Source organism: Myotis lucifugus, unplaced genomic scaffold (genome assembly GCF_000147115.1).
Source record: "Myotis lucifugus unplaced genomic scaffold, Myoluc2.0 scaffold_276, whole genome shotgun sequence".
NCBI lineage: Eukaryota > Metazoa > Chordata > Mammalia > Chiroptera > Vespertilionidae > Myotis > Myotis lucifugus.
Window position 1 is genome coordinate 704,472 of NW_005871324.1, and position 25,569 is coordinate 730,040.

General features: G+C 45.9%; 2 protein-coding genes across 5 annotated transcripts in view; one reads left to right on the forward strand and one right to left on the reverse strand.

Annotated features, from left to right (window-relative positions):
- Positions 1-25,569, reverse strand: part of PI4KA (phosphatidylinositol 4-kinase alpha) — an 81,987-nt gene that overhangs the window by 32,345 nt on the left and 24,073 nt on the right. For all 4 annotated transcript variants that reach the window (XM_006099518.3, XM_023763218.1, XM_023763219.1 and 1 more), the window contains 3 exons: positions 23,744-23,847; positions 21,501-21,669; positions 19,056-19,106 (listed from right to left, as the gene is read on the reverse strand). In XM_006099518.3, the coding sequence (XP_006099580.1) occupies positions 19,056-19,106; positions 21,501-21,669; positions 23,744-23,847 (324 nt within the window). The remainder of the gene's footprint in view (positions 1-19,055; positions 19,107-21,500; positions 21,670-23,743; positions 23,848-25,569) is intronic.
- On the forward strand, positions 5,658-14,163 carry SERPIND1 (serpin family D member 1). Its single transcript, XM_023763221.1, has 4 exons — positions 5,658-6,795; positions 10,472-10,745; positions 12,507-12,651; positions 13,316-14,163. Exons 1-4 carry the CDS (start codon positions 5,916-5,918, stop codon positions 13,505-13,507), a joined length of 1,491 nt encoding a protein of 496 aa, XP_023618989.1. The 5' UTR covers positions 5,658-5,915; the 3' UTR covers positions 13,508-14,163.

A 25,569-nucleotide genomic window follows, 5' to 3' on the forward strand; every position in this document is an offset into this window, starting at 1 on the left:
AACAGAGAGCAGACTGTCCAGCATCAGCCCAAAGCCTGGGAATGTGGAGGGCATGGAATACTTAGGGGAAGGCAACAATGAACTGGGGCGAGGGCTCAGGTGGGGATACTTATCATAAAAATAATATGATAAGTATAAGTAATATGATATAGGTTTAAAATATATGTGTATAAACATATATTCATAGAAAAAGAAGGGGAAATACCAGCTGCATATTAATAATTATTTCTGGTGGTTGAATTGACAGGAGTTTCTATGTTCTTCCTTAAGTTGCCTGTACTTCTTAGAGTTCTGCCCTAGACGTGTTCATTCTATAATCACAGGGAGGGTGCAGGAGCTGGCCTAGGGCTTGGTAACATGCTGTGTGGGAGAAGGAACAGCTTTTTCTCAAAAGCCACCAGAATGCTATGTCCCTGTGAAGCCAGTTGAGACACTTAGGGGTGCAGGTGGACTCTGGGAAGGGGCTGAGGAGGTGGAGGAATGTAAAGGAGGGCAGCAATGAACAGAAGCTTCCTATTTAAGAAGCCCAGTGCCACACAGGACACTGCCACGAAAGCACAGTTAATGAGGGGCTACTACTATAAGTACCAAAGCTGACCAAGTTCCAACCAACATTTAAAATATATGTGTGTGTATTATTTATTTCAGAGAAGAAGGGAGAGAGAGAGAGCTATATACAGAAACATCAACGATGAGAGAGAATCAGTGATCAGCTGCCTCCTGCATGCCCCACACTGGAGATCGATCCCGCAACCTGGGCATGTGCCCTGACTAGGAATCGAACTGTGACCTCCTGGTTCATAGGTTGATACTCAACCACTGAGCCATGCTGGCTGGACAACCAACATTTTTTGAGTCCTGAACTCAAAAAACAGACAGCCCTTTAACATGCCAGAATTTGTCACAATAAGCAACACACAGATGCCCCCTGCAGGCCCCTTGCACACCTGCAGATTGCCCTGAGTCTCACTCACTCTCACTTCTGTGGGTGACAGCACCAAACACACTCAAGGGTACTGAAATCAGGGAGCAGCACTCTGTCATAAATTGGTTTTCCAGACAATTCAGAATATTCTTATAATATTTTAGATTACAAAGTTAAAAACAAATAAACAGTCCTAGCCGGTTTGACTCAGTAGATAGAGCGTCGGCCTGCGGACTGAAGGGTCCCAGGTTCGATTCTGGTCAAGGGCACACGTCTGGGTTGTGGGCTCGATCCCCAGTGGGGGACGTACAGGAGGCAGCCGATCAATGATTCTCTCTCATCATTGATGTTTCTATCTCTCTCTCTCTCCCTCTACCTTCCTCTCTGAAATCAATAAAAATATATTTTAAAAAATACAAATAAACAAATCATAGCCCCACAGATTGTGAATGCCTAGGTCAGTGGTCGGCAAACTCATTAGTCAACAGAGCCAAATATCAACAGTACAACGATTGAAACTTCTTTTGAGAGCCAAATTTTTTAAACTGAAACTATATAGGTAGGTACATTGTTATTAACTTAATTAGGGTCCTCCTAAACTGGCCTTTGCTAAAAACGTCCTCAATCTGATTGAGGTACGTTCGCTCAGGTCGACCCCTTCCAACTCTCCCATCCACACTCGTCTTGTATACTTGTTTCATCTATTCTTAAATTTATGACAAAAATACCTGTAGGATATGCAGCTGGTTGGAAAAATACAGGTAACTTTATGCTTCGAGTAGGTACTTTTGTCACCCGCGCGCAATTTGCGGACACGACTAGCACTAACCATTGCACAATGAGACTGCTGACTGACTGGCTCACTCAACTCGTGCATAAATTGCACGCCTCCCCCGCGCTGCGTATCCTGCGGCCCGCCTGCGCCGTGTCTGCCATTGCCCCACCGACCAACCGACACCCCCCACTTCTTCTAACGCCAATAGACTCGCCCCGGTCGAAAACCAACTTCTGCGCATGGGCCACGAAGTTTCAATCGCACTATAGGTGCGCACCCGCACGTGGTATTTTGTGGAAGAGCCACACTCAAGGGGCCAAAGAGCCGCATGTGGCTCGCGAACCGCAGTTTGCCGAACACTGGCCTAGGTGGACCTGAGTTTGGAAAGCCCTGCTCCGCAGTCTTACAATGGACAGAAGAACTGGGCTGCAAATTCTGGCAGAGAAGACAGTGACCCTTGACTGAAGAAAGGTCTCCCTATGCTGTAAGTCACAAATCTCATCCTCCCTCTTCCCCTGTCACTGAGCTCACGGAAACTGCCTGCCTCGCAGCCATGTCATCCCTGGAGGCCAGGACGAACTCAGGCACTACGATTCATCCTAGAGGCAGAATTCATAGTTAGAGGGCAGACGAGTGACCTTTACTTTCATGGAAGCAGTACAGCTACCAGCCCTGAAGTAACCCAGCCCCCAAGCTCTGAAAAGCATCTCTATGGTGGCTTCTCAAGACTGCTCCATCAGCCCATCGACACAGTGACAGTCATGCATTCAAAACGCCAGCTACACCAGAACTGGAGCCGAGGAGTCACAAGTCACTCAGCAGTAACCAAAGACACAGTTGAGGGGTATGTGCTGACAAAGCTAGTTGAGTGGTGTTTGATTTGGGACATATTTACTTTGGAAGATACGCAACAACAGCCCAGCACCAAAGTTCACTTTGAAATTGTGCTGATGACCTTGGCTGATTTCATCTCTGAAACACACTTCACAGAAGCACAGAGGTGAGTTTGTTTCTAACATTTCTACTGATTATAAATTCTCATTTGTGGTTAGAGATGGGCAACTGGTGCATTTCTCTATCAAACTACAATTTCAAAAGCTTTCTATACTATCTTAGAAATGGAAAAATGTTTTATTTTTTAATCTGCTTATTATAAAAAAATTTCAGTTACATTATTGGGACAATTAATGAAATTAAAAACAGGAATTAGAGTAGGAAAAGATTATACCTATGTTAAGTCATTTGCTTTGGATAACTGTACTGTGATGATGTATAAGAATATCCTTGTTCTCAGGCATTTTTCCCTGGAACATTAGAATTAAAAGTTAGAGAGACAAAATATAAGGGACTTACTCTCAAATGGCTCAGATAAAAAAAGGTGTATGAGTGTGGCTGTGTGTACACACACCGATAAACACACACATATATATATATGGAGAGAGAAAAAGAATAATAAAACCACTGTTCCAAAATATGACATCTGGAAAAAGGGTACACAGGCTTTTTTCTTTCTGCTGTTCTTTGAATTTTTCTGGAAGTCTGAAGTTATTTCAAAATTAAAGGTTTTTTAAAACTTCAGGCAGTTACTTCTCTCCCATCATCCCTGCCCTGTTTGGGCCTGGAGATAACAGTTATGAGGAACAAGGGTGTCCCAGTGTTAAGCGCTGACATGTAACCAAAAATAACGCTTCTCTCCAAAGATAGTAATCTGGACTTAAACATAACCGAGTGAATGTTTTATTTTTATTTTATTTTTTAAAATATATTTTATTGATTTTTTACAGAGAGGAAGGGAGAGGGATAGAGAGTTAGAAACATCAATGAGAGAGAAACATCGATCAACTGCCTCCTACACACTCCCCACTGGGCATGTGCCCGCAACCAAGGTACATGCCCCTGACCGGAACCGAACCCCGGGACCCCCGAGTCCACAGGCCGACGCTCCTTCCACATAGCCAAATCAGCCAGGGCAACCGAGTGAATGTTTTAAAGTGTCTTATATAATTCTTGTTATACTAAATGGCAAAACAACAGGAAGATTTACCTTTAGATACTTAGTTTCAATCCATAGGACATATCAGATATATTTTCTCCTTCCTCTGATAAGGGAATAATGAAAACTATTTTTGGCTTTTCATCATATAATACAGGAACAGGGTATAAGAAAGCTTCTGAATATATTATCTGAACACAGGATAAAAACATGAATGTTTTCATCTCTGCCTCGCCATCTGGTCTCACATTTCTTTGCCTGAACTCTTATTTAGTCAAGTTGGGTTTATTTTGTTTAACCTGTTTTTATCCGAGAAGGATACTTTTCAGTGCAGCCTAGTAGGGAGACTTCCACCAAGTCGCTTACTTACTTCTTTTCTAACTTTTAGAAATGTATTGCCATCAATACCTATGCCAAATTCTATCTGGAAACTGGGCCTAGTTCTGCTTGCAGCCACACACATTAGAAATCGTTTCACTGCAGTCTCAGCTAGACGCTTGGGGATGGGGAGGGGTTGCATGAAAAAACAACAGAGATTTTCAAAGCTGGAGACTACGATTTTCCCTCCCCAAAACACGCAATTCAAAAGCCTCTCGGTTGCAAATAGAACAGCTGAGGTGGTAATTTTAAAAGGACTGTAGGGGAAGACACAAGGAAGGAGAGACTAAGAAGGGTAGGGAAACCAGTGCTGGTGATCCAGGGCAAACAGGCAGAGCACTCCGCCATGAGGGGGTGGGAGGGTTCATCCAACTTGGTGCCAATCTAGCTACAACCACTCATATGGATGTGAGGCTCAGTGTCCTGATCTGTAAAATGCTGTGAGGATGAAGTTACATAGACAAAGTTCCTTGTATAGTGCCTGGCAACATCAACATCAACAAACTGAGAACATTTCAAGTGGGGTATCCATACCATCAGCCCCATCTTCAGGCCTAACAAGTCCAAGTATTTACTTAACAGGAGCAGTAACTCTTATCTGGCCTCCACTGGAAGCAGATATTCTGGTCCTCAAATATCTAACAGGAGATGGGACACACACAACAAACTTAGTAAGTCACAACTCCTGTTTCTGGGGTGATCAGAAGTTGGGATAATGTGCAATTGTATAGCATTACAACGTCACCATCCTGACAGAATACAGAAGCATCAAATAATAGCTCATCTAATAAAGGTTTGCAGAGATGCAATTAATAACCCAGGAAATAAGTAAGAGAAAGACAAAGCCATTTGGCAGCCAAAACTGATTTGGCAAGCCAAGTCAAATCCTTTCTTAGAACAGGCAGAGGATGAGTAGATAAAGACAGGTTTACCACAGGGTATGTACTAAAATTTATCTTTTTCACTTAAGGAGAGTGCCCCTCTTTAATCTCACTATATGCCTAGTGAGATTATTCCTAACGCCATGCTACAAGCAGCGAAGTAAGATACACAGAGCTCCTCCTGACAGCGGTGGGAGCCAGCTGAACACAAAGGAGAGAAAAAGCACACCTGCAGCAAGCACGGCCGTAGTCCCAACACATTTCAGCCCACCCGTCACATTTCACAGGCCTGGAGGGGGTCTCTGTTACGGACAAGTTCCAAATCTTCTGCAAACTAACCCTCCATGACTACACAAATTTCAAATACCTTTAGAATATCTGTTTTCAGAAAGCCTGGCCCATACATATTTTCAACACCTCCACTCAAACCCCACCTCTTGGTGAAGCTTCCCTGACTCTCTGGGTACCCCACTCCTATTGTAGGAGGCAGCACTGCACCCCAGATCTGCATCACGCACCCCACCTTCTTTAGTGCACATCTGTCTCCCACCTGGCTGGTGAGCCCCTGGGTGGGGGAGACCTTTATACTTCCAGTGCCTAATAGGTTGTGTGAAGATAGGAGACAAAGCTTAGTGAATGAATGAAAAACAAACTCCCTAGGGCTCTTGAGCCCCCAGGATTCTAGATGGTAACAGTTCTCTGCAAACCTTTAAAGAAGGGATTCTCATGTAGGGGCCCATGGATCCTTCAGGCAGGTTTATGAAGTCCGCATGCAATGTTAGTATCGGCTTACCTTCACCAGATTCTCTTTATCCATAATCCTAAAATGGTTAAAGGCTGGCACTCCCAGGGTCAAAGCCTCCAGGACTCCTACCTACTAGTAAGCACTGCAGAGGTGGGGTGGGGTCTGCTAAGCTGACTCTCACATGTCGTGTTTTTCCTTCCAGCTTTAGCTCTGCCAAAATGAAATGCCCGTTCCAACCCCTCGTTGTTTCTCTCATATTAATATCTGTGTGTGGGAACAATGGCCAGGTGGATCAGCTTGAGAAAGGAGGGTACGGTTCTGAGTCTGTGGATCCCCAGGGGGGGCAGGTGAATAGCAAAAACCTGAGCATGCCCCTTCTCGCTGCCGACTTCCACAAGGAAAACACGGTCACCAACGACTGGATCACAGAGGGGGAGGAGGATGAGGATTATCTGGATCTGGAGAAGCTATTCAGTGAAGATGACGATTACATCGACATCATCGACGTGGTTTCACCCACAGATTCAGAGGCCAGTGCTGGGAACATCCTCCAGCTCTTCCACGGCAAGAGCCGGATCCAGCGCCTTAACATCCTCAATGCTAAGTTCGCTTTCAACCTTTACCGAGCACTGAGGGAGCAGGCCAGTCCTTCCGACAACATCTTCATAGCCCCTGTGGGCATTTCCACCGCCATGGGTATGCTTTCCTTGGGCCTGAAGGGGGAGACTCATGAACAAGTACACTCAATTTTGCATTTTAAAGACTTTGTCAATGCCAGCAGCAAGTATGAAATCATGACCATTCATAATCTCTTTCGTAAACTGACTCATCGCCTCTTCAGGAGGAATTTTGGGTACACACTGCGGTCAGTCAATGACCTTTACATCCAGAAGCAATTTCCAATCCTGAATGACTTCAAAACTAAAGTAAAAGAATACTACTTTGCCGAGGCCCAAGCAGCGGACTTCTCAGACCCTGCCTTCATATCAAAAACCAACAACCACATTCTCAAACTCACCAAGGGCCTCATCAAAGATGCTCTGGAGAATATAGACCCAGCCACTGAGATGATGATTTTAAACTGCATCTACTTTAAAGGTAAGAAGTAGCTTTATGTTTCTCAAAGCAAAGTCGCAACATATTCTTAGTACACATGCAGGTGGGTTGAATGCCAGAACTATATTCTAACTCTGATTTATCCAGGAAACCAAGACACAAGGTCAGCTCACAGAGACAGGCATGACCATGATGAGGTGACAGTAGGAGCTGACACTTACTTGAGCCCTAACTTCGTGTTTTCACACTCACTGAATCTTCACAACATTGGGAGGTTGGTAATATTATTAGCGTCCCCATTTTACAGATAGAGACACCAAAGTACAGAGAAATAAAATATCACTCTGAGTGCAAAGCTAGTAAGGGACAGAGCCAGGGTCGCCCCAGGAGGGCCATCTCTAGCACCTTGTTAAATTGGAAAAAATACAAAAACCTTTTTAGTATTAGGCCAGTCTGGAGTTTTTTTCATTTCCTTGCCCAATTTTCAGTAAGCAGGAATATGGATGAAAGGCTGAAGTGAAAACTATTCAGCTTGAATAACTGACATTAACACCTACAACTCTTTTTGGGACACTGCACTAATGGGCAGGCATGGGGCGAATAAACTATTATTTCTAGAGCAACTATTCTGGGCCAGACACCAAAACACGTTATTTTTTAATGATATCAGAGAAGAAGGGAGAGGGAGAGATAGATAGAAACACCAATGATGAGAGAGAATCACTGATTGGATGTCTCCTGCACATGGAGATCGAACCATGACCTCCTGGTTCATAGGTCGACGCTGGGCCCAAAGCACTTTTTACAGAGGCGACTCCCCCTCACTATACACACACAGGACCCTGGAGTCCTAGAAGTAAATGGGCATAGGTCTGTAAAATCCAGACTCTCTTTAAAATGCCCTCAGGGATCTGAACAAGAAACCTCTACCTTACGAGGCTAGAGGGCTGGAGGGCAGAGACAGGAACGAGCCAGCATCACAACGGGTCTCTGTGACACTTTCCTCTCTGCCACCAAGAATTAGTAGGCACCAGCCCGAGAGGCAAAGGACTAAGGCCCTCTCCTGGCTGCTGCTACGGGGCCAGCGCCCCTCAACAGGCCAACACACTGCTCTGTGCCTATGCCAAGACCTCCCAACAGCTGTGCCAGGCAGGCATTCTGCTAGATGGGCAAGGGGGGCTGAGGAAGCCAAGACCACAGGAATGAGCTGGACCCTGGGCTTCCCCCCTTCCCCACAAAAGTCAGGCACAGCACTGTCCTCGTGGGGGGTGGGACCAAAGGCTGAGTTCTAACAGGCTTGTGACAGACACACAATTTTTTGGAAGTTACCACTTCGCTTTTACAAAAGAACTACATTAGTATAGCAACAGCTTTTTCTGTAAAAGCGAAAATCCTCTTCAGATTTCTTTCAGTTAAGGAATACAGGCACTCTTCACTTGACATCACTTTGGCTTATACAAGGTTTCACAGGACTGCTCTATTTTTGGGTAGTGGGGGAAACCTATATGTATGTACACAGACATATCTCTGTTGCTGGCTAGCAGCTTTAGAAGTGAGCAGACTGCAGTCTGAGCCCTGGCTTCACCACCCCTTATGTGTGTGGCTTTGGGTAAGTCATTCACCATCTCTGTGACGTGGTTCCTCACCTTTATCACAGAGATAACACCTATCCTGACAGGGCTGGGAGCAGCACTGCAAGAGACAGTGGTGCCACACTTTAGCCCAGTGCATGGCATGCTGGGAAGTCTCAATGAACTCGGAAGAGTCAAACTGTAGATTTCAATATTATATATTAAGTATGTACAATATTATTTAACTTCTATAAGCAATTAAATTCTGTTTAGGAATGCCTTTAGAACAGGCCAGTGCAAGCATCTGTGCACCAAAGCCTTCAGTCCTACAAGTCTGTGGGGTACCTCTGGGCCCCAAGAGCCTCTGCATTGGGCTGGCCGGGTGCTGAGCAGGCAGACACACAGCAGCAAGCCATCCCAACTGGAAAGGGGCTGGAGAAACAGCTAAGATGGTCACTTTATAATCTCCTGAACTCAATAACCAGTGTCCCCAAAAGTGTAAAAGTGCCAAATATAGGTGCTTCTTTTTGCCATCATATTGAAACTTCAGTCACTTAATTTAATCCTGGGAGTCAGAGGGAAGAAATGCTAGTAACATCCAGTCTTTCATGGATGCTTATCAAAGGAGAGTCTCAAAGAGGAATTTTAATCTCTAGCCCCCAAATTTGTTACTATTTTTATTTTAATTTAAATGTTACAACCACTTTGTAAAGCACAATAAAACAGAGATTCGGCCTCAACAGGAAGTCAAAGGAAAGAATCCCAGGAGACACATGACAGCTTCAGCAGAAAGAACAGTGATTCTCAACCAGGGGACAATTCTGCTCCCAGGGCAAATGTCGAGAGACGTTTGTGGTTTTCACAACCTGGGACGCAGGGGGAAGCACTCCTGGCATCTAGGAACAGCTTCAGGAGTTAGGTCAGGGATGCCACTAAACATCCTACAATGCACAGGACAGCTGCCCAGCACAGAGAACTGCCCGTGTCAATAGTGCTGCAACTCCGGGGCAGAGGCCGGCTCAGGGAGGAGGAATCAGAAGTAGGTAGTGTTTAACACGTTAAGCGCCCAGCCTGTTTTATCTTCTGGACGGAAAGTATAGTGTCAGTCACCGGTGACTGACTGGGCACTTAACGTGTTAAACCTCCTGCAAAGAAACCTCTTGCTTATCTCATTCAGCTCTGTTACCCACCAGCTGCAAACCTTGAAGTTGTTCTGTTATGTGCCTGTTTCCTCATTTGTAAAATGGGGCTAATAATAAAAAGCACCCACCTCTGTATGGTTGCTGGAGAAAATGAGGTAATACAGGAAAGGTGCTTAAAAGAATGCCTGACATCACCAATTCTCATCTGTCAAGCATCCCTCATTACTAGTTATTAGCATCCTAGAACTAAATTAGTCACATACTTCTTCTTGGATACATAGCGCTGTGCCCAAATCTAAAGTGAAGGTCTTGATGGCAGCATCACCAGTGTGTCTTGCTAGTTCTTAGAGAATTGCAGAGTGTGAGGGATAAAAGCCACCAAAACAGATCTGCCATGAGCTAAAAGCTACTCACTTTGCAAATGAACAAGGAGAGGCTTGCTAGTGCAGTGATGGCGAACCTTTTGAGCTTGGCGTGTCAGCATTTTGAAAAACCCAACTTAAATCTGGTGCCGTGTCACATATAGAAATGTTTTGATATTTGCAACCATAGTAAAACAAAGACTTATATTTTTGATATTTATTTTATATATTTAAATGCCATTTAATAAAGAAAAATCAACCAAAAAAAAAAATGAGTTCATAGGTTCACCACCACCGTGCTAGGGTCTCGTTAGTGTCAGAATCTAACCCAGAATCGACTCCAATCTACTTTTCCTCCCCCATTACCATGCTTCCTACACGTATGTTAGCGCTCTGACCTTAGAATCCTCTAAAACTGTGCTTCTCAAAGTGTGGTCTGCAGACCAGAAGCATCAGCATCACCTGGGAACAGGCGAGAAATGCCAGTTCTTGGCCCAAACCAGACTTTTGGGATCAGAAACTCTGGGGGTGGGACCTGCAGTCCAAACAAGCCCTCCAGGGGCTTCTGATGCATGCTTACGTGTGAGGACCACTGCTCTCAAAGAACATTTTCACGAAAGCCCCGTTTCTGTTGACTTTATAGGATCCTGGGTGAATAAATTCCCAACGGAAATGACCCACAACCACAACTTCAGGCTGAACGAGCGAGAGGTGGTCAAGGTCTCCATGATGCAGACCAAGGGGAGCTTCCTGGCGACAAATGACCAGGAGCTGGACTGCGACGTCCTGCAGCTGGAGTACGTGGGCGGCATCAGCATGCTAATCGTGGTCCCGCACAAGCTGTCGGGAATGAAGACCCTTGAGACACAGCTGACGCCCCAGGTGGTGGAGAGATGGCAAAAAAGCATGACAAACAGGTACTTCAGGCTGAGTGTCCTTTTGATTTCCAGGATCCTGAGGGAGCCCGGGAATACTAGTACTTTGATCATTTTAAGAAAAATGGAAAAGTATGCAAGAATACCCAAGAACTGCCACACTAGGCCACTCTATTAATCCGGCCCAAATTTCTTGCTCGGTGAGAGATAATCAGAGCTTCTGTGAAAAACACATCTGCTCTCCGTAACGACAGCAGCTAGTGACAGGTGACTTAGACACAGCTTGGAAATAATCCTGGCTCTGCCATGGACTTGCTTTGTGGCTTTGAGCCCTGGCTTTGTCATCTATACAAGCAGCATGATCCCATAACTGCCCGGTCACTGGGGGAAATAAATAGAAAAGCAATGTCAAGCATCCCTCACAGTGCCCAGAACCTGAGAGGTGTTTAACAAAGATCTTCCCCGACCCAAGAAATCCTGAGGTTCTCTTAACTCATTAAGGACACGTCTTCCATGATCTTCCTGTATTATTTATTACTCCATAGTCAAAACTACAGGTTACTAAGATTATTACTGGATCATGGCAGAAAATGAAGAAGTTACATTTCTGTCTCACTGGATACTGGTTAGGCCTACATTAAGAAGTGAATCTGGTGCGGTTCTCCTTTTGAGACAAGAATACAAAGAAATGTAATAAACTAAGAAACAAGCTCTTAGAAGAAGGTATTTGCCCAGGTAGCCAATTAGTCATCAAGCCCTGACAATTTCTCCTTAAAAATGTCCCTTCTGTACTTGCCTGCTTCCTAACCACCTTCTACCCTGAGCCTATAGAGGCCTAACCAATGGCCTGTTTCCATTCCTCAGTCTACCCCAGCACTGGCTGCCAGAAGAGCATTCTCATGACACCATCTCCACCTGCCTCTTCTCATAAACTTTGTGGACCCCCACCCACAGGATACAGACCAGCTTCCTGGCCTGGCCCACGGACACAGCCCCATCTATCCTGCTCTACTCCCATCTCCTCCTCTCTCCCCTCCCATTCGGCCTGGTGGCCCCTTGCACCCCGCTAGACCACAGCCTCACACTCCCTCCAGGCCTTTGTTCACACAGTGAGGTCCCCATCTCTCAAGCAGTGGGCAACCTTCTAGGCCACAGGAATATCCCTCCTCCACATCCCTTCTTGGATGGCTCCAGTAGTTAGCCCTGTTAGAGCTGATCAGACATGAACACACCATCTTTATGTTTTCACTGCTTCACATGAGAGTCTTGGCTTGCTAAAAGGAAAGCAAGCTCTTGAGAAGGGGAGTAGCATCGGGCTTCTCTTTATCCCGGTGAGGGCTGGATCTGGCTCCAAAGGCACTATTGTTGCTGTTAATCCAGTTGAGGACTGAATGAATTGAGGCAAGGACTAAGAATGCTCAGCACTGTCTGGTATAAATATGTATAACAGGTTCTTTTTTTAAGCACATTGACCTTAATTAATAAAATAAGAAATGGCTGAAATTAGGGACCAAACAATAATTTTAGACATCTTTTCCAACCATAAACCTGGAAGATAGGACATGAACTCCAGAGTATTGAGGAAATGACCACTCACCAGTAACCAGGCCTCAGTCTTCGGTAACTGGGATTACATTAAGATGGTCTTTCCAAAATCCTCAGGTGACAGTACCAGGAAATGATTTTAACAAGTGCTGTGTCAATTCTGTGGTAAATGCACCACTCTGGGTGCATGTAAAGAAGAAACATGACTCTTTTAACTTGTGGTTCATAAAACTCGGCCCCCTTTTACTGTCTGACCAGAACTCGAGAGGTGCTCTTGCCCAAATTCAAGCTGGAGAAGAACTACAACCTGGTGGAGGCCCTGAAGTCCATGGGGATCACGGCACTGTTTGATAAAAGCAGCAACATGACAGGAATCTCAGACCAGAGGCTCGCCATCGATCTGGTAACCTCTCCTCTCTGCCCTCTGCACCCAGCCCCAGGGTCTCCCCCAGCAAAGCCTCCTCCCGCCCAGCCCTGACTTCACATGTTGGGGAAGCTGGGTCTGCTCTCCCTGAGTCTGCCAGACACTGAGGGGGCAGGGTGGCCTGTTTCAGGAAGCAGCCTGGGGCTGGGCCCAGCTCCTGCTGACACGAGAGAGAGCAGGTGTGTGCTCCACTCTGTGAAATAGCTACTCCCAGCCGAATCATGAAAGACCCGTGAAATACATGCAGAGACACTGCACTATGAACTTAACACACCAGTGATAGGCATTCCACAAAAAAGAAAACACCAGTCCAAACCATGTGCAGTCCAGGCCCAATCCTCCCAGTGCACCCCAGAGTATAAGTCTTGGCTCACAGACTGCTCATACTGTGACCACCGGAAAGAATGATTATGATGCTAGAGTTTACAGTAAGTGTTGTTTAAACAACATGGCCTCTAAGCACAATTACCATATCTGATGGGTGATTAGAAAGCATTTCAAGGGTCATTCTAACCAGCTGTGGTCTGTGCCCTGCATATAGTATTTCAACCTAGTCCCCGAATAAGATGCAACTCATCCCTATCTTCTATCCCTGTGTGCCAACTGACAGAATCTGACAACTTCCCTTTCCATTTTGAAACAGTTCAAGCACCAAGGTACCATCACAGTGAACGAGGAGGGCACCCAAGCTGCTGCTGTTACGACGGTGGGGTTCATGCCTCTGACAACCCAAGTCCGTTTCAATGTCGACCGCCCCTTCCTGTTCCTCGTCTATGAGCACCGCACCAGCTGCCTGCTCTTCATGGGGAAAGTTGCCAACCCCACCAAGTCTTAAAGATAGAGGTCTGGGTGTCTCAAGTTTTGGGGGCACTCTGTAGTTCTGCTTTCATTGTAACAATGAGAACAGAGATGTTTAGCATCATGACTTTGTGGTTTATACTACCATTCTGAAACTGAGAAACATATGAGAGAAGAAATTTGCCAACAATGAGAACCCTGCTGGGATTAATTCTGCATAGTGAACAATGCTGTCAGTTCATAGAAGTTCATGTACCTGTGGCATGTCAGCTTTTACCTAGAGGGTGTCAGCAACATACAGACCAGCTTACCTCCCACCTCCTCAGAGCCTCCCTGGCACTTCCTTCCCTTGTAGTCCCCATCCTTGCACATCTGGCTCTATTACTCAAAGCCTTTCTCAACCAGGGCTCCTCATCTAAACACAGAACACAGAAAAGAGTGGCATGACTAATTTCTCACCTTTCTCAAGGAAGGTGCACAGGTGGCATCATCCCTGATGCCAGCAGAGAAGCCACCTCGTGTTCAAGGGGTCCCTCAGCATTAGGGCTTAATTCTAGCAAAGGCCCAACCTTCCAAACTGATGCTGTCATCTGTACTCCTGTTGTCACCTCACTGCTGCCCAGAGGACAGTATGTACACATGGCCTTGCCTTCTACCCTACTAGTAGAGATAAATATCACCACTTTCACTGTTTATCTCTGTTATAATTCTAATTTCTGAAGCTCAAATAACGAAGAAAGGCTAAATTCACAATAGCTGATGTCCCCAGAAATGACAGAGGTTTAGAAAAAGTAACTTGAGTTTTCCACAGTGACTCATGGCACGGTCTCTGGTGCGTGTTGCTAAGTCCCGGGGACAGGGCTGCTGTGGATGGGGCTGCATGGGGAATTCCTCAGATCAGCCTTCATGTGGGCCACACATTTCGGCTTTCATCCCTGGACACAGGGAGACCCTCAGATGTGCTCCTGTCTGGTTTGATAAAGCAGGCGACATCTGAGGAATAAACTTCTGGATTCTTCACTACCTGGGTAAGACAAGTGGAATCCAAAGAGGCTGTTCAGAATTCGAGAGTGCTGGGGGCGGTGGGCCGTGCCAGGGAGAGCATGGCAGCTTTGTGCGCGCGGCTGTGCAACTGTGACCCCGACAGGAGAGGCTTTCTCTCTCTCTGCAGAGGAGAAAGATCTGGTTCAGCAGGGCACCAAAACCTGCCAAGATGCTGCTGCAGTGAGTGGTGTGGCCAGGGTTCAAGTGTAGGTTGGCCTGACTCCAGGGTCACATGTGGAATCTTGTCACATAGGGGCTCTGACCCAATGAGACCAATACCAGTCATGGGGGCAGCGAAAGAGGAGGACGTAGTGCTCCCCAATGTTGGGGGCACTGTGATGGGTATGCCCTGTGTTATCTCACACCAACCCTGACAGGTTCACACTGTTATCACCTTTTTGCAGCTGAACAAACAACTAAAGCTCATAGTGGTAAAATGACCTTCCTCAAGCCTGAATTCAAACCCAGGCCCTGCTTTCGCTGCTAACCCTCTCTGCCTGCTCCCTTCCCAACTTCCTGCACCAGGGCCTGCCTCTGCCTCCACCATCTACTGACAAGTACGGGGTTGAGACCAAATCTTTCCTTGTCATACCCTCTTGATCGCTAGGTGAAACCTGAGGTTGCACCTTGAATTCCTTCTCCAATTTGCTTCTACACTGTTTTTCTCTGGTGCCTGACTTACATTCCTCATCCTGCTACTGGTTCCTCCTGCTCCTCCTATTCCTAAATTTAGCTGCTTCAACAAACTTTGCCTTTAGCCCTTTGTCACATCTGTCCTACCCAGAAAGGCAACCGCCTCACTTTTCATTTGGCTGCCCCACCTCTGCTGGAGCCAGCGCAGGCTCCTCTATGCCCTTACATCCGCACAGGCGGAGGCCCTCCACTCTGCATGCTTTTCATTCATTTACATCCACTCAGAATGCCCCTGGATCCCCTCTTTCAGAAACTAGCTGACCCATGTTCAAGGCAGTGGAGTGTTAGTTCAGAGCACAGACCCTGGGCCACGCTGCCTGGGTTTAAATCTTGGCTCTGACATTTAGTAGCTGTGGGACTTAGAGGCAAATTCTGAGCCTCAGTTCCCCTATCTATAAAGCGGGGATAATAACAGTACCTATCTTACAAGGTTGTTGTGAGGACTGAGTTAATGCCTGGAAAGGGTTTAATCTGTGCTTAGTGTTTAACAAGAGCTAGGTAAGAACTTCCTGTTACTATCTTCATCCGAGACAGTGTCTAGCCCAGGGGTCCTAACGGGGGCCTTGGCTGGGTTTCTCCCACTTCATTTCCTGAGGTTAAATCTAACCCTTGTGAACAGAGGCATTTCTATGGAGGAAGAGGGCACAGCTTTCAAATGGGGTCCATGATCTAAAAATTGTTAGTCCATAAACCTCATTTTACAGGCACTGAGAAAATAGTGGCACAGGTCAACCAGCTCTAAGTGAAGGGCACAAATGTTTTTCAAGCAGGAGGCACATGTTATTAAATCACTACTTCATGACAATGGAGCAATCAGGCCTCTAGAAGAAACTTTCAAAATGCTCAATTAGCCTGGTTGGCATGGCTTAGTGGTTACGCGTTGACCTATGAACCAGGAGGTCACGGTTCCATTCCCAGTCAGGGCACATGCCTGGGTTGCAGGCTCGATCCCCAGTGGGGGTTGTGCAGGAAGTAGCCGATCAATGATAATCTCTCATCACTGATATTTCTATCTCTCTCTCCCTCTTCCCTCTTCTCTGAAATCAATAAAAAAATATATTTTAAAAAATGCTCAATTAACTAATGAGCTAGACACCAAAAGAAGCAATTTGGTCAGTGATATTTGTGAAGAAATACTATTCATAAAGTTGCAGGACAAAGGTCACCAAACCTAAGAGAAAGGAGCCTCAGAGATGACAAGACCCAGCCTCCAGTGACTCCCTCCAGGGTCCCAAGGTCATTGATAAGTAAGTGAACAGCTGCATTAGGAGTGACACCCAGGCTTCCAGCCCCAAACCAAACCCACTGCCACTGCCACTGAACAATGGAATTCTAGACACTCAGTGATTAAAAGATCCAAAACAGAGTATCTTTTCCTTAAAAAGAAAGAAAGAAAAAAAGAACCACCACCACAAAACATTAAAAAAAGAAGAAAAAAACAACTTTGGAAATTAGTTATCCTAGAAGTCCAAGGGGTAACGAGAAAGCAAATTCGGGAGTCCATGAACTCTGTGCTCTTTGTTGAGCAACAGAATCAAATATTTGTTTCCTTCCCATAATATAACCATTAACCATTGTTAACATGTTAAGTGCCAAACCTGTTTAGTCTTCCTTTCCGTTTAGCTCGCGATATCCGATTTCACCGATATCTGACGAGGTCCGGACGGAAAGTACAGTCAGTCACCGGTGACTAACATGGCGCTTAATGTGTTAAACTACAATACTTATTCTATTCACATAAAAGGTCACTGCAGCAGAGGAACCGCGTATTTTAAGTATATTCTAGCCTGTCATTGCTAACACCTGTGCCTACCCTGACCCAGCCAGGACTTCAGGGGGTCATCTTTTAGTGGAGAGGCTGCGATGCTCACTCAGGATCCCACATACAGGACCAGAGGTTCATCCCTGACCCTGTCACTCTAAAACCAACCTCACCAGTTATCACTTCTCCAAAGTGCTAAGTGCCTCCTCTGGATTTCTGATATGCTAAACATGTTTAAAACTTCCCAGGCATATGGGTCATAGAATTCTGGCGCACACCAATGCGATTCTCACCTCAAGCCAAAACCTGCCTGTCTGCCAAAACCTGCTCTTCTGTGGACAGGTCCCCCCTCCTTTGACCTTGGCTGTGTGATATCCATCTTCTCCCCTCCAACAGGCCAAGAGAGCACCATGGACCTTATACTTTCCCTCCAGGTCAAACGAAGGGCCCATGTGCAATGACACTTCCAAAACACAATTGTGCTACTAGCCAATATTAACTATAAAGTGAAAAAATTTATGTTTTAAAAAAATTAACCAATGAGGGTGTTGATGGAAAATACCATGGCAGAAAGAGTTCCAGTAATCCTTAAATCTCAAAGGGCTGTGGGAGAATACCTGCTCGCAGGTATGAAGGTAGTAAGGATCCCAAAGGAACGTGAGAAGTCATCGCGTACAGGCCCAAACCCCTTGTCTCCTCGAGCACACCGAGGATGAGGAGACTGTCCTGACAGACGTGGCAGGGGAACAAGTGACTCTGCTTCCCCTCCTGAATCATCCACTTACTGGAGGGAGGGACAGGAGAGAAAAGGACAGGCAGAAGGAAGGTGGGCTGGAAGCAGAATGTTCCACAAAATGCAATGTGTCATCTTAAGAGTGAAGAATAATATCCAGTCAGTTACTATTTTTCATCCATCTTGGCCACTAAAATTACCTCCTAAAGGTCCCCAGATTCAGAATGATGAACGTGCAGATGGTAGTATGTACAGAAAGTGCTATGCAGAGATCAGGAGAGGTCTCCTGCCTGCCTGACCTCTATGCCCAAGTCACTATGGCAGCTCAGAGGTCAAGGAAGGGATGCACATGTAAGTGTTCAAGATTCAAACTGCCGAAACCGGTTTGGCTCAGTGGATAGAGCGTCGGCCTGCGGACTGAAGGGTCCCGGGTTCGATTCCGGTCAAGGGCATGTACCTGGGTTGCGGGCACATCCCCAGTAGGAAATGTGCAGGAGGCGGCTGATCGATGTTTCTCTCTCATCGATGTTTCTAACTCTCTATCTCTCTCCCTTCCTCTCTGTAAAAAATCAATAAAATATATTAAAAAAAAAAAGATTCAAACTACTAGGGGTGGGTTGAGGTGGGAAGAAACTAGAAGGTCAAAGCAAGGATGTAACTAGAAAGTGGGTTAAAATACTAGAATATGGGCCTGGCTTAGGACTGGTAGTTGGGAATGAATGAAAAAGGGAAAAATTACTTTTATAAAAATCATTTGAGAAGAAGTGTCTGCTCGTTGAGACAGGAAAAGATGGAACAGGGGCTCTCTACCAGACAGTGCGATGGCAGGGGAGAGGGCCTGTACCTCGACTGCCCACCACAATGGTGGGTGCAGCTGTGCCCCAAAGTGTGCTGGGCCCACTGTGCCAACAATGGCCTCCAGGGGACACCGAGAGCCGAGAGCTGCAGCAACAAGGCTGAGCACCAACCAGCGGCCTAAGGCCTCCTTTTGCAGGAAGGAGCAGGGGAGGAGTTGGAAGCAGGTGCCTGCCTGTATTAGAGGCACAACAGCAGGATGTGAGATATAGGAGAAACCCAGAGTCAGACCGTGGACCGAGGAGCCATGCAGAGAGAACTGAAGTGGCTTCCCTGGTCAACCTGCTGAGGATGGTCGAGTGAGGCTTAGAGAAAGGGAGTGAAGGGTGTGACCACTCTGGCACATACCTATGGTAGTGGTCAAGTCACATCTACGGAATCACTGGCACCTCAAAACAGCATTTTTCTAAAGGAATTTGCTGTGTGTCACCGTGCAACACTCAAAACATGAGCACAGTATCTAGAGTTTGAAGCCACTCAATTAAAATAAATACTTACCACAGCTATTACAGGAATGAGTACACCTAAGTTCCCTGCGCTGCTCGAAGCCTAGAAAAGAACAGAAATAAGTCAATGATAAGCATGTGTTTATTAAATAAATGAAAAGACACAGTGTTGTGTAAAGCTGGAATTCCTTAATTAAAAGAAGTGATGAGAGGTATACACAGAGAGAGAGAGAGATGTATAAAAATGCTCATCCAGCATAATTTTAATAGCAAAACAACTTAGATGTCAAACAGTAGAATGATTACATAAATCATGGCACCTCTGCATAATTAAATACCACACAGCTATGAAAAAGACAATTTCCTGAAAAATATTTAATTACCTTGGAAAGTGTCCCAAAAATGTTAAATGCAAAAAAAATCAGGATATAAGAGTATACTATGAATAAGTAGAACTCAATTATGTAAAATAAATATATTAGTATAACAAATCTAGCAGAAAGTCTGTCAAAATGTTAACAATTATTATATCTGAGTAGAGGAATTATAGGTACTTTTTGCTTTATTATTTATAGATTTCTTTATCTTTTCTATAGTAAACATATAGTAAACATTCTTTCCAAGTTAAGAAAAATTTAGGGGTTACTTAAAAATAACTAAATAGCCCTAGCCGGTTTGGCTCAGTGGATAGAGCATCGGCCTGCGAACTGAAAGGTCCCAGGTTCAATTCCGGTCAAAGGCACATGCCCAGGTTGTGGGCTCGATCCCCAGTTGGGGGCTTGCAGGAGGCAGCAGATCAATGATTCTCTCTCCCTCTTCCTTCCTCTCTGAAATCAATTAAAAAATAAAAAATAAATAAAAGAGAAGTTCCCTGACCAGACACATAAATGTGGCTAAACTATGGTACACATTCATTAGCCAAAGTTCTGGAAGCACATGCCCAACCACATTTGGTTTATTTTCTATATTTACAAAAACATGAATGTGAGGCACTCTTTCAAATGCTTCACACAAATCAACTGCAGCAGAAGCTCAATAAACTCTTGCCTATTCACACTGTATGATCGGTAAATAGAAACTATTTGCAAGAAGAGAATTCACAGCCTGGCACCTGGGTATCCCTACATTGCCCTGAGTACAACACCCATCCCCAGCCCATGAGGGCAGGGAGAGGGGAGCAGCCCACAGGCCCCAGGGGGTGTCCTTCCTGGCACTGAGGTACGATTCCCTAGGAAGAGAAGGAAGATGGCTCCTGACACACCCCTCAGGCAGGTTACAGCCTTTGCTCTCAGTGCTGAGCTACTCTGCCTCATTAGAGTAGTCCTCAACCTGATGCCAAAGGCCTTGCTGGACATGGTGGATGCCCTGTCTGCTATGCATCAGGATGGGCCTAGCTGTGCACCATCCTGGGAGACTTGAGAAATCAACCACTCAGATCACTGGCAGGAGCCTCGCAGAGCAAGGCTGAATTAGAGTGAAGGGTCTTAGGATTCTTTTTTTCCCTCTCAGCCACGATTTTCACATGAAGGGCTCCTTCTCATTCAGTTTCCAACCTCGCTGTCATGTCCTCAGAGAGACCTTCTCCATCCTCACCATGCTGCCCGTTTTGTTTCACCATCTCCTCCCACTAAGCCCACAGGAGCAGGCACCTTGTCTATTTACTTCCATAACCCGGGTACCCAGAACAAGGGTTGGGAAACTGGACTGTGGCCAAATCTGACCCACCAGCTGTTCTTGGAAATAAGTTCTATGGGAGCACCGCTGTTCGTTTACTTAATGGCTATGGCTGCTGTTACGCTACTATGGCAGAGCTGAGTAGTTTCAACAGAGACCATATGGCCCACAAAACCGAAAACATGTACAATCTGGCATTTTACAGAAAAAGTGGGCTGACCTCTGCCCTAGGCACATAGTAGCTGAATGGTAATTGTCTAGAGAAGAGGAAGGAGGGGAGAGGAGGTAAGAGGAGACAAAGGAGGAAGAAGGGGTAGAGGGATTGGCATCCACATGACCTGTCAAAGGAGAGAGAGGTGATGGGGTAAGAGGCTTAACCTGCCTCAACCTCTCCATTCTGTCTCTTTGGGGGTTGCAGAGCTGACATTTTGACTGTCCCCATAGACATGTCTCCCTTGGACAACCTGCGATTGGGCCAAATCTGGCCCTTCTCATACTGTCACTGTGTTCTGATGACAGCCTCTGCCCCCTGGCTTCTTGCACTTTACCAAATGTGCAAGAGGGGAGATGGGGTTGGGGTGATAAGTCACCCTATAACCCTGAACTGGGGGACACAGCTGCCATGAGCTGGATGCTGTCCAACAAGGAAGCCACCCCTGCCAGCACCTCAGAGAAAGAACCTCGCCCCCTTTGTTCTTGCACTACATCAGTTGTGTTTAAGTCTTTTAACACAGAAAGCAGCATTATTTCAACCAAGATGGAGCCTGAAGATTCCATCTTCAGCAGGACAGCAGGGCGACACGATGGCCACCCTCCTCCCTACCTTCAGGGCGGGCCCCTTCTCGCTGGCCCTCTCACTGGCACGCTTCCCCTCCAGCCCCAGCTGCACAAACAGCTCCAGCAGGTTCATAAGCAGCTCATCCACGAGGTGCTCGTCCTGGATGTTGGCCGCGATGTTAGCCAGGGCGTTGATTACCGCCAGGGAGCAGTGCCTGGGGAGGGGGAGAGAAATGACAGCCACCACCAGGCAAGGACCCCCGCCACCTCAGCCTGGTGCCTATGAAGAAAGAAGCCCTCCAGAGGAGATGCACACACCAACTTCGTGAACAATGGCCTCTGACGGGAAGGCAGGTGCTGCAGAAAAGACTGTGACCTCTCTCCTGACATGCATTCAGGGTCTCGGGACTCTTTAAGTTCCAGGAATCTGCCTGCTGGGGACTTGGGAAGGTCTTAGAACAATTCCCTCTGAGTGTCGAGGGCCTACTACATAATTAAAAATCAAAGTACTTCCAGATATTTCCTGGACAATCCTCTTTTCCCCCTCAAATTATAGAGAGCCTTAATTCATCACTATCACCCCTAAAACTTTTGTCTGATGATCAGCTTCTTCCCAAAACTGCCTCCGCCCTGGGGCTGATGTTAGTATTGGCTCACATCAGATACTTAGGAAGTGCTAGTGGTCCTGGAACAACCTGCCAGCCCACATAAACTCCAGACACAAAGCCGACATGCCCCCTCAACCAGATGCTGTGAACCAGCGAGGCTTGCCTGGCTTCTGTGGCACTGGGGGCAGCCAGACCCTGCCATTTCTATGCTGTGTGACCCTAGGTGAGTAGCTAACATCTTTGGGCTCAGTATCTTCCTGAGTAAAACAAGGATAATTCCCTCCTCCCTGAGTGCAGGAGGAATTAAACACTCTACATGAAGCACTGAGCACACCGTCTGGCCCCCATAATCTCAGAGGAAACAGCAGCCATATTAAGGCACCCACATCACTAATAAGCAAGTTCCTAATAGATGAGGACAACGAATGGCAGTAAGTGCTTCCACTGGTGAGGAAGAGAACAAATCGCTTTTGGTGGCAATATCAGAAAAGGCTTGATGGAAGAGAGGAAACTTGAGCCAGAAGTTGAAAAGCTGGTAGGCGTGGGAACACAGAAGGGCCAAGAGCAGCAAGACAGATGTGAGAGTCAGAGGAAAACAGAGCAAAGACAGGGTGGGGAAGGTTCGAGGAGCAAGGAGGTACAGGAGTCACTTTCAGAGCGGGGAGACAATGTGGGAAAGAGGTGTTTTGGTCTGTGAGTCAGTTTCATTGCAGAGATCAGGACGGATAGACTTACTAGTAGAAGGAAGGGGAGGTGAGCTGGCCGCCTCCCCAACCCACTCCACAGGCTGTTCTAGTAGCCTGGGCTTGTGATGGTGGCAATAAGAACGCAAAGAATAATGCCGAGAGCTGGCATTTACTGAGAGCTTTCACATATACAATCTTAACTACCCACACAACTGGAGACAGTTCATGAATGAGGAAACTGAGGCACTAGCCACACTCCAGCCCACTGAGTTGGATGGGAGAACAGAAATGCCAACAAAGGGGCAATATCTCTTCCTCTCTGCCCCAACCTTCTGCCTTCCTGACTTAACTTCCTTCTTCCCCTCTCTTCCCTTGATCTGAAAAACTTCTGTGAGATCCTCCAAACATGGAAAAGCATGCCTCCGTCCTTAAGACATTCCCAGTAAGGGCATTGGACAAAGAAACACTTCTCAGTCTTCCAGGGAAAACTGGCCAGACTTTACAAATTCTACCTCTATGAATCTATCCTGAGGAAAGCATCAGAGATGCTCACAGATATGTAGCTATTATGGTACTCAATGCAGCATTTACCAGCAGAAAAACTGGAAAACTATCTAATATTCATGCTAGGGACTGGTTAGATAAATCAGTGCTGCTATATGAGGCGGTACTACACAGCCATTAAAGATGACATGCAGAGGAATGTTTATGGCATGGCTGATGTGTTACTACATTAAAGAAAAACAGGTCACCCGGGCGGGCAATTTGAGCTGCCTGGAGTGGGGGAAGGCAATGAGCACTGAGCTCACTCAGCTCCAGGCGGTGGACATATGGGGTTCTCATTTCTCACCTTGTGTATGCACTGATCTGTAGCATATTTTTTTTCTTCAGTAAGAAAAAAAGGTTATTTAAAGGACAAATCTCCAAACCTCACATTTTTAAAAGGAGTTAAGTACTGTCATGATCTAAAGCAACAAAGAAGTCTGAAGAATTACCTATAGCCATGGTCCTTGTAATCTTTAGTGGCCGAGTACACGACAGAACTGGCCTTCACGCTGATCTGCTGGAAGAGATTCCACACTTCCTGATAAATGTATTGCTGGAAGAGAGCAAGGGACACAAGTGTCATGATTACTCCCTGAAAGCCGCTCCTTGGAACACAGAAAAGGCCCCTTTATTGTCATTCAGAGGGAAAGCTCCTGAATCATGGAACATAAGGCCCTAAGACCATCCAGAGCACCCATTCCCAAAACTTTCAGCAAACTTCAAATTAAAGCTAAAAAGGAAACAGCTTTAATTTAAATCCTGTAATTAACATCAATAAGGAATTAATCTAAACTTGTTTCCCCCAGCATTTATAAAACCATTACACTGGTCTCTTCTTTTTTATTATTTATTTTTTATTATTATTACTAAAGGCCTGGTGTATGAATTCGGACTCACTAAAAGGCAATTAATGAGAAGAAATATTTTAATATCGCTATTTGCCCTTTCTCTATAATAGAAGTGTCAACCAAATTCACGATTGACAATGACAGATTGAAACACATGCGTGCAATTGGCACCAGCTAGAGCTTTATATGTATCGCACATGCGTTAGTCTTTTATGTATATATAGAATAAACTTACTTAATTAGACCTACTTTCTGATTTAGCTAAACTTTTTCCAGCCCAGTGAAGCACTCAAACTTCTCTTTCAGGTAATTGTCAGCAACACAATAGTAAATATCAACAAGAAGTAGATTATTATTGTAGATCACGCAGGGAGAACAAAGGGTAAAACATTTAACTGCAGCAGTGTTTGACTGTATTCTGCGCAGTGAGAAAACCTGAAGTCATTTTCAAGGTCCACCATTTCTTACTTCTTTTCAGTCGGATCAAGTTTCTAAGCTTTCTAAATCGCCGTTTCCCGGCTAATGAAAAGAAAAGGATTCCACTGAGTCTCCTATCTACTTACTCCAGGACTTCTGTGAGGATCAAATGAGATGAGGCACGGGAAAATGCTTCAGACATTTTGTTAAAGTGTGAAATGTTTGCACCTGGCTATAAAGTAAGTTGTGTTCCTGGGCTGAAGAAACGGCAGGAGGCTAGTTGTTTCTAGGGAGAGGAAGCTAGGCGTTGCTACGTGACATCATTACCCGGAGCCCACAGCCACTGTTTCCGGCTGGGCTGGGCTGTGGGCTGCATTTTGGCCATGGGGTCTCGGCAGCATTGGCTGCGATGTGGTGGGCTGTCACTCTGGGGTGGTGGCAGGGCCTGTGTCTCACTTGGGGGAAACCAAGTATTGCTTTGTGAGCACCAGGTCCACGGTGCCGTTTCTCTGTAAATGGCCAGTGCGCATCACAGCAGCTCCTGCGTTGAACATCTGCCCCCCTGGTGGTCAGTGCATGTCATAGTGACCGGTCAGACAGTCAGACACTTAGCATATTAGCCTTTTATATATATAGATTTTTTCATCCTCACCCAAGAATATTTTTCCATTGATTTTTAGAGAGAGTGGAAGAGAGAGGGAAGGACAGAAGGAAATATCGATGTGAGACAAACACATCGATTGGTTGCCTCCTGCACATGCCTGGACCAGGGCCTGGGCCTGGCAGGAGCCTGCAGCCGAGATACATGCCCTTGACAGAATCAAACCCAGGACCCTTCAGTCCGCAGGCCAACACTCTATCCACTGAGCCAAACCGGCGAGGGCTATTCTCTTCTTTTTTAAAAAACCTCTCACTATTCAGAGTTAAGACAGTTGTGAGCATTTACCTGATCTGCAGGGTAAATTTAATCTGTATTTTTTACATTCCTGATAGTCAAAGGAGTTAATGAA